The sequence below is a fragment of the Penaeus chinensis genome, chromosome 14 (assembly GCF_019202785.1).
Source record: "Penaeus chinensis breed Huanghai No. 1 chromosome 14, ASM1920278v2, whole genome shotgun sequence".
Classification (NCBI taxonomy): domain Eukaryota; kingdom Metazoa; phylum Arthropoda; class Malacostraca; order Decapoda; family Penaeidae; genus Penaeus; species Penaeus chinensis.
The window spans coordinates 18,346,345-18,356,344 of NC_061832.1; the positions used below are offsets into that span (position 1 = coordinate 18,346,345).

The 10,000-nt window shown below is 37.6% G+C and overlaps 1 protein-coding gene across 3 annotated transcripts in view; it reads right to left on the minus strand.

The window, feature by feature from the left end:
- Positions 1–10,000, minus strand: part of LOC125032605 (kinesin-like protein KIF21A) — a 20,680-nt gene that overhangs the window by 8,878 nt on the left and 1,802 nt on the right. For 2 of the 3 annotated variants that reach the window (XM_047623861.1, XM_047623860.1), the window contains exons 2-9: positions 7,584–8,178; positions 7,246–7,325; positions 6,520–6,619; positions 6,268–6,354; positions 5,504–5,584; positions 5,229–5,318; positions 2,407–2,505; positions 28–126 (exon numbers count right to left, since the gene is read on the minus strand). In XM_047623861.1, coding sequence (XP_047479817.1) covers positions 28–126; positions 2,407–2,505; positions 5,229–5,318; positions 5,504–5,584; positions 6,268–6,354; positions 6,520–6,619; positions 7,246–7,325; positions 7,584–8,178 — 1,231 coding nt within the window. The remainder of the gene's footprint in view (positions 1–27; positions 127–2,406; positions 2,506–5,228; positions 5,319–5,503; positions 5,585–6,267; positions 6,355–6,519; positions 6,620–7,245; positions 7,326–7,583; positions 8,179–10,000) is intronic. The other variant, XM_047623862.1, reaches the window with a different exon arrangement.

Genomic DNA, 10,000 nt, shown 5'->3' on the forward strand with positions numbered 1-10,000 from the left:
ATAACAAATAATAACTGAAGGACTAACCTGCATTCCTTTTCCTGGCGTCTTGTTCATCCCGGATCCGGTAGGCTTTGTCATTATTACGGTACTCTCTGTTGAGGGTCCTTGGCTCTCCCCTGTCCCCTATAAACACAAGGAAGATGTCTTCAGTTTCCATAACAAATATAGCCTTTTTTTCCCTTATTTCTTTTCTTTTCTTTTCTCTTTGACATCTAACAGCATGTTAGGCTAACTGCCACGAGGACGTTACATTAGACACTGAATTGAGAAAGTTGATAGCCTAACAGACGTAACTGTGTTTCGAAGTGGTCTGCTTACAAATTGAGCAGCATTTCTCGTATTCTTTGAAACGGTGTCTGATGTATTCGCGTGTGTGTGTGTATATATATATATATATATATATATATATATATATATATATATATCACATATATTAGTTGAAAAGGATATTGATTGTTAGGATAATGTTGACTACGCAGGGAGCAAGATGGAATTACTAACCCTACCGAAATGTTATATATTAGTAGGAGCGAGGAAGTTATGGGAATGAGCACTGTTTGTTATCATTGTCCTTCAGACGAGATGAGGCTTTCCATACAGGTAGTTGAAATTTAAATCTATTTTTTTTCCGGAAGTAACGATTATGTGGATATCCGAGTGTGTTCAAATAATTCAAATAATAAATAGGGATTATATTGCGATTGAGGGGCCATGTTTCCGCCCAATATTAGTTGATTGCAACTAGGAATGGATCAGAAATGAAAAAACAAAAAATAGAAACCAAGTAAAGTGAAGAAGAGAAAGGCGTTGGAAACCAGAAGGGAGAGGTTGGTTGTTTTACTGTCTAAGTCTAGGCTTATTCATGGATTCAATGATTTCAATCCTGAGTTTTCGGCTTCATGAACAATTGAATTCACTTTAAGTTTTCCTTATTGCCTAAAAACCATGGCATGTAAGTAAATTTCAAGTGTCGAACATTATCTAAAAGGAGATAAAATTATTATGAAGACCTAACTTGTAGAATTCAATTAAGTTGATAAGAGAGTATATTCCTAAGTCATTTCCTTACATCTATCATTGTTTGACTTAAGAAAACGTGCAATATGTCACCTCTTTATTTAGATATCATAGAAACAAAAAAAAACAGAATTGGATATAACCAGTGTATATATTCATATGGCCGATATAGGCCCACCCTCCGTACACACATACAACAGAGGGATAAACTCAAGCCTCCCATGAGCCTTAAGAAGACCGCCAAGCCAGGCTACCCACATTAAGTCGAAGTCCAACCATTTGGAGACTTTTCTCGGGGTGTCCTTCAATACTAAGACCATGGGTGATGGCGGCTATACCGCTGATATTTTAGATAAAATCTTATTTATATATTTCAGCGTCCTGTCGACGGCCAGGAACCGTAAAAGAACAATATATTGTTTGATATTTCAAGATTTCCTCGGTTATATTGGCTGCAACAACTTTTTTTTCCAGCCACAGATTAACATTTGTTTGTGTGTATAGATATATGTATATATACCTATATAAACATACATATATATAATATATATATATGATATATATATAATATATATATACATATATACATATCACACACACACACACACACACACACACACACACACAAACACACACACACACACACACACACACACACACACACACACACACAAACAAACACACACACACACACACACACACACACACACACACACACATATATATAAATATATATATGCATATATATATATATATATATATATATATATGCATATATATATACACATGCATATATATGCATATATATATATATATATATATATATATATATATATATATATGAATATATATGTATATATATATGCATATATATGTATATATATGCATATATATATATGTATAATTATATTGTGTTTATATATTGATATATAAACTGTATATACATACATATGCACATATATATATATATATATATATATATATATATATATATATATATATTTATTTATTTATACACATCTGTATATGTATATATGTATATGTAGATTAATATACACACACACGCACACACACCCGTGTTTATATAATGCTTGTGTGTATGTTTATATATTAATTTTGCTAATCTATTTATACATTTATTTACTATATGCCTGTTAGGCGTTCCAGTTTCCACTTGGAAACCTTCGTCCATTAGCCAAACGTGCTTTCTGTAAAGTTCGTACTGAACGCGAGGCATTAAGGGGGGGAAGCAGCATAGGTTGCTGCCTCCCCTGAATGAGTTAAACATAATGCTGAACATTACTATCCATTTTACTCATATTTCTACCACTTTATACTTAGAAATAAAGGGATAGCAAGGGAACATAGGATAACAGAAGGACTAACCTGCATTTCTTTTCCTGTCGTGTTGTTCACTTTGAATCCCGTAGACTTTGTCATAATCACGGTCTTTTCTGTTGTTGGTCCTTGGCTCTCTCCTTTCCTCTGTAGACACAAGAAAGACCTCTTCAGTGTCCATTATAAAGTCGTCCTATATATTCAGCCTTCACTTTTTTTTTTTTTTTTTTTGACACAACATTTTCAGCTAATGGACTTTTGTCACCCCGATTACTACCAAGCCAAAGAAAAACTGGAGACAGTCCAAAATGAAGCTCAATGTCGAGGCAAACCTTCTTCCCTTGGACTCATGAATTGATCTAACGGCAGCAAAATTATTTTCCAAAGTTGTCCAGAACACAAACATCAGACAAAGAGCATTCCGATGCCTAGAACTAGATTATAAACAATTCCTGGGTGTCACATAATGTCAGGTTGATAATACGCTATCAGCTCAAAAAGCAATTAGTTAAGGGCATGGTCCCCCCCCCCCCTGACTATATGTGGGCACAGACCCTGATTGAGGTTTCAGTCATCAGCTTATCAAACTAAAATAATAATAAATAAATAAAAAAGGCAAAAGCCGGGAGGGTCACTGCTGCCATCATTACGGCAACAACCTGTACTTAGTCGCTCAATTAATGAAGGATAAAAACCGGTGAGACTGTCAGTTTCTTACAGTGTGGTAAGCAAAAAAGAATTGCGCTCTTTACTGGGAACTCCTTGCAACATGCTCTGTAATTAAGCACTTTCGTCCATACGTGAATTCAAAGGAATTCCACATCCTGACGGACCACATGCCTTTCACTTTCGGCCTATACTCACGGAACCGCCGCCAATCCCCTCGCGAAGAGCGACACCTGGACTATATTTTGCAATTCACGACAGACGTCCGTCACATTCGGGGTATGGATAACCAGGCCGCCGAATTTCTGTCGAGGGTGATTGTGTTTGCAGCGATCCTTGCCGACGACGCAGTAGATTACCATCTTGTTAGCAGAGAGCAACGCCTGGACACTTCAATGGCTCCACTCATAGAGGATCAGACTTCTCTTAAGCTTGAGAGTCCAGATCCCTCACTTTCGTGATGACCTCTTCTGTGACGATTCCCTAGCTACCCTTGCCCATACATCCCACCTTTCCTTCACAGGCGATTTTTCGACGTCTACCACTAGCATCGCGGCATTCGGGCCACCCAGCACCACATGTACAGCAAAGTCGTCTGGCCCGCCATCAACGTTCGGCAGTGGTGTCACTCATGTATCGAGTGCCAGAGGAACAAGATCCAAAGGCATACCAAATCCCCCCTTCAGACTTTTCCCATTCCAGATGAGAGGTTCCAGCATATCCACGTCGATATAGCTGGACCCCTGCCCATGGACGACGGCTACTGCTACATCTTAACGATGACAGACCACTTCACTAGATGGGCCAGAGGCTATGCCTTATGTATAAGCGCACTTGGGCTTTTGTTTACACTGTGTGTGTGTGTGTGTGTGTGTATTTGGTGCCCCCAATGTAGACTTTTGAGTTTTGATCACTTACTTCTGGTTCGATGCTCTATCTCAGTGGATGTATTTGGGTTTCTCTTTTGTCTCTCACTCGCCATTTTTGATTCAGCTTTTTAAGTTCTGCCGATATAAGCAAGACATAAGAATTCGTGAAAAGTAAGTTTTGCAGACATATAGAATGTGTTCGGAATAAGTGTCTCAGATCTAGGAACCTAAACCACTAGGCACCCAAAACTCATGTAACCAAACTCTTAACAAATTGTATAGACATTATGTAGACATTACCTTTAGATTTCGGACTTTTCGTTATCTTCTCTTGCTTAGGCTTCCCTGCATGCTTGGTTTTACCTTTTTCCCCAGGAGCGTCTCTAACACCCTTTACTTTATTGCTCGATTAATAGAGATAAAAAACGGTGAGACTGTCAGTTTCCCACAATGTTATTGTTGATACATAAGCATACTGTGTGGAATGGGGTATTCAATAGTTTTCCCTAACTCACCCTATGCCTGGCATTCTGCAGCCAATCAGCAATTATAACCTACATCCCACCTTTCCTTCACAGGCGATTTTTCGACGCCTACCACTAGCATCGCGGCATTCGGGCCACCCAGCACCACATGTACAGCAAAGTCGTCTCTAAACGCGTTGGACTTTAGTACCTACAAAAGACGGCTTTGGTTTTTCCTTAACCATTAACCATTTTGGGAATCCACAAACATCGCCTTGCGAACCAAAACATTCCTTACCCCCAAGCCCCACCCTATCACTATATTTGCATACCCTGCTAATGGGCTTAGATGTTGAGGCAGCAAAAAAATAATAAATAAATAAATAAATAAATAGAACCACTTCATAAACATAATTCTGAACATTACTATCCATTTAACTTGTTATGTTTTAATGACCATCGGGTTTGACACAAAGATTTTATGCACCCTTAGAATAGAATTTTGTATCAAGAAACTAACAATGCGATCTTTACTTAATCAAAATATAAATCCCTATCTCAGACTACTTAAACTATATCTGAAAAAATATCTGATTGTCTGGTCGGAGTGTATGACACTGTATCAAGGTAGAGGCATACAAACTGATACAAACCTAAAAGATGTTTCAACAGATTCCAATGATGTTTGCATACAGGGCAAACATATGTCAAAGTGTTAGTGGTTTCGGAAATACTACAAAAAAAGGCCTTATGGTAAAGGCAAGAACAATGCCCGATTTTCAGGGCAGTTGGAATGTAAAATCTACTAGAATATATTTAATTTTCTCAACTATATATATATGGAGTTTTCATCAGCAAAGATGCGACCAACCTTTCCTGACGTCAGATTTACTTGGAATCGGGTAATCGTCATCGTCATAATCACAGTCTTCTTTGCTGAAAGTTCTCGGATCTCTTGAATCTGTTGAAATGAGATATTGTGACTGAAAGTATTTCATATAATGTTGTCTACATGTGTGCATCACAAACACAGTTCATACAAGAAAACATTTGTTTACTGTGGTAGATGTGTAAAATATTTGTGGATATATTCATTACCGTTATCATTATTTATAAGGTGTTTTCATCAACAAGGATCTAACTCACTTGGTCGTTTTTTTCTGAAATCTTCCTCACTGTATGAATCTCCTTTGTTGGAAGTCTTTGTCTTTGGGTCTTCCCTTGTCACTGCAAAAATGAGGGAAAATATTATTGAAAAAACGGAACACATATGTGGATGTGCGTTTATGCGTCTGACAATAAAGAAAATCGATGTATAATATAACTGTTGAGGATTCTAATCTGCTTGGGAAGTTAATCTCAAGGAAGGGCCAAACTATACCATTCAGCCACACTTACCACGCACCATCTCTGTGTAATACCTAGGCTGAGTGGGTTTCAATTATATGCAAAGTCTGAGTGGGTTTCAGTCTATATTGAAAGGGAAAGTTATATGCAAAATCTGTGTCTACCAAGTTTGATTGTGTACGAATGCAATTTGATTTTTTTCATAATCGGTATGGATAAAAAAAAAAAAAAATAAAACGGAAAAGTGTCAGGTTATAGCATTTTGGCTTCGTACAAGTAATAATAACAGTGATAATTTAAGCACTAGACTGAGATCTTATGATACCATACACATATTCATAGCTAACATATTTAGTGTGTAGTATGTGCATTGGCATATTCAACTTGTATACTTAAAAATACACTGATTTCTCTAGTCCTCCATTTATCTGCAAATGTTTGTAAACACTCATGAGAATCAATATTCACCATGTATAAGCGCACTTGGGCTTTTGTTTACACCGTGTGTGTGTGTGTGTGTATTTGGTGCCCCCAATGTAGACTTTTGAGTTTTGATCACTTACTTCTGGTTCGATGCTCTATCTCAGTGGATGTATTTGGGTTTCTCTTTTGTCTCTCACTCGCCATTTTTGATTCAGCCTTTTTAAGTTCTGCCGATATAAGCAAGACATAAGAATTCGTGAAAAGTAAGTTTTGCAGACATATAGAATGTGTTCGGAATAAGTGTCTCAGATCTAGGAACCTAAACCACTAGGCACCCGAAACTCATGTAACCAAACTCTTAACAAATTGTATAGACATTATGTAGACATTACCTTTAGATTTCGGACTTTTCGTTATCTTCTCTTGCTTAGGCTTCCCTGCATGCTTGGTTTTACCTTTTTCCCCAGGAGCGTCTCTAATTTTTGTGGCAGTCTAGAAAATGTAGGCACATTTTATCATATTTTAGGTCAGTTTCAGACGGAAAGAGCCAGACCAACAGGCTTGAGTCTCATTAGCAGGTGCTCTAAACTTGTTATTTACTTACAATTAACAATGGCCCCCTCCTTTGCAGGTACCTTTAACCAGGGGCCTCAACTAGATGAGAACTGCCTCTTTCAAGGACTGGCTTGCCCCTTTCCCTAAGAGCCACATTTTTTTTTTTTTTTTTTTTTTACACTTATACAGAGGTCCGGTTATAGCTGAAAAAAGACCCTGTATTGCTAGTTCTATTTTTTTGTTGGCATTGCTTGCCTACCTGCCTCTCCCCCCTCCACCCATGAAAAAGTTGAAATGACGCCCTGATGAAAAAAAAAAAAAAAATCCGGGTCTGGAATGAAAGGTGTTGATTTAAGAATAAGAAGCTGTGAAGCTGGAAAAAGATCTTACAAAAAGATCATAAAATAGTGAGCTATTGAAAAAAATCCAAATTCTTGGATCTGTTAGTAACTGTTTATTCTCCGCATTTAATCCATCTTTATCAGTGATGCAAACTACGGCACTGAAATTTAGTTGATATGCTCTACTATCTAGAGAAAATAGTAACACATCTGGAAGTTTACCCCTGAAGTTTGTGGTTTCTTCGTTGGTCTAGTAGATTGTCGCGGTGTTCTTTTTTCTCTTGGAGTGTCTTGGTTTGTCCCTGATAAAACAAGGCTTTATTGAAATAGTTGTGAATGCACTATTGCAAGAAAAAGGCTGTTTAGTTAAATTGTGTTCAAACCTATCATTGTTGCCAAAGTTTAGCTTTTTACTATTTCTATTCTTACAGTTATTATCATTGTGTATTATACAACGACAATAACACTTATTATTCTTACAACAGGGATGCTTTAATAATATTAATATAATTATTTCATAGGTTATTTATGTCTCCATATGAATGTCTCTGATCACTTACCCAACTTCTCTGCGGGTTTTGCAGGAGATGAAGTCTCTCCTTGAGCCTTCTTGCGCTCGCGTTTATGCAGCTGTGTTTGGTTATCAAGATCTTTCTTCCGTCTGGACTCCTTAGGATTCTGCTTCGAGCGCTGCTCTTTAGGGCCTTGCTGTTCTGGCTCCCTGCTGCTCCCCTCGCTACTTTCGCTACTTTCGCTACTTTCGCTACTTTCGCTACCTTCTTCATCTTCCTCATCAGACTCGCTGTCTTGTTCACTACTGGGATCGTTTTCTTCTTCATCAGTTGTATGCTCGTACTCTTCAAAATCGCTTCCTTCACTCGACTGCTCTTCCTCTTCTTCATTAGATTCTTTACTTGAAAGCTCTTCCTCTTCATCATCAGATTCTTTACTCGAAAGCTCTTCCACTTCATCTTCTTCACTCCCTTCACTTGACTGCTCTTCCTCTCCATCACTTCCATCTAAACTTCTGCTTTCATCAGATTCCTCACTCTGATCATATAGGTCATCTGAGTCATCTGACTGGGATTCTTGTGGTTTATTTTTTGTGTTCTTTCCATTTCGCTGTGTGCCTTTTAGCTTTTTTTGCTGATCCATCTGAGTCAGTAGGTAATTTAGTCAATATTAGTGACAGGAACTATGGCGGATGTAGAAACAGTAGCTAAATCTTTAATTGAAAACTAGAGTTAGTTGTATGCGCACACACACATACATTGTTTTAAGGTTTCGCTTTAAAATAATCTTTAATATTTGTAAGAACGTACAGTTGCCTGCACTTATACTTGGTACACCCTTTTATCGGTGAACAGTAGAAGTGGCATTAAATGTTTAGATTCTTGTACTACAGCTTGAGTTGATTGGAATTACAGATACCTGATATAAAAATTCAGGTAAAATCATCAAAGCAGGACTCTGAAAATCTATGTATATCATATAATTTATCACATATAAATGATTTACATGATACTGTTGTGTTGAGTATGTGCATATCATTGTACCAAGGGACTTGCTCTTATCTAGTGACTGCCATCAGTCACCTCCTCATTACTTATATGGCATTTACTGTAATTTTATTCACTTGTCCTTGCCAGCGATATCCTGTTAGCCTTAGGCACAGCCTTCCTGCCACCATCAGCTATATAAGTGCATCCTATGACCTAAAGTATTTCCTGAAGCATTGTATCTGAACCATGGGTAAAAGAAGTAAACAAATGGATTAAGATAACTTATCCTGTTGATACCTAAGATATTATTTGCTTACTGCCTAGTTAGAAATATGATAGAGTAAAATATACATATACACCCATAAAAAAAAAAGAGTTTTTAGCCAGTTTCTGGCAAACATGCTGTCAAACAGAGGTTGTAACACTTGTCCAGTATTGTAAGGAATAAGAGAGATCACAAAGAGAGCTAACGAAACACAGCATCTTCTGTACGTGCCGTAAAATTTAATCTCAAAAGAGACAAAGCCTTAATTGTTCTGCGGCGCCCTAGGTCAGAGAGCCCGACTGCAGCGCCAGATTTATCCCTGCCTTAGACTCGGCACGGGTGTAAATCACTTACAGCGTCGGATCTTCAATGTTCAATCACAGCTGCTGCTTTAGGCGGCTCTTAGAGAATCTTAGCTATTCACAAGCCATAAATGCTCATCAGATGAGTTTGTAAATATAATGCTGTGGCCATCCCGTGGCATAATGAAACTTTGACTTGTATCTTTCCTGAATTAGTAAAACAGAAGAAATATGTAAGATTGTTTGTTAAGAAAAAACTTTGACCTCATAAACGAAATGCATGAGTATCATGAAATATAGGAACGATCTATTGTCTCCAAGAGAGATTGGTTAATATAACAAGGGTTATTTTAGCATGCTCTGAAATTTCTACCGATAGCCAGTTTCACTGATAATACTTTTGAATGTTTAACTATATTTGTAACAATGTTTTCTCTGAATCTTCATGATGCCCACCCATCCTACTCAAACGACGATAATAATAATGAAAGTATTGAAATAACAGTATATTAACTGTAATAAAAAAAGACATAAATGAAACATTAAATCGGAGGCGAAGACAGTACTTATGCCTTGTTTACAGATACAACACTTGGGTTGGAGTGAGATACAAGCCTACTGACAAAAGCAACTTATAGTTATATTAGGATATCGCCCATGCTGCCGTATACAGTGGTCCTCGATTGGTTCAAGTCCACCTGATAACACTATAATTAAGTAAAGCACAAATTGTAAGATTGGAGCCCTAAGGCTGATAGAATGTCATTTATTGTTCGCCGTAAACACTAGGACTGTTCTCCCCCTGCCTTACTCTACAACGCCTTGGCTCGTACCAATGTTGCGGGTCCCGCGCTCTGTGTATGGGCCGTAGGAACTCGACTGTAAGTTTGAGTATCCGGCTCAGATCT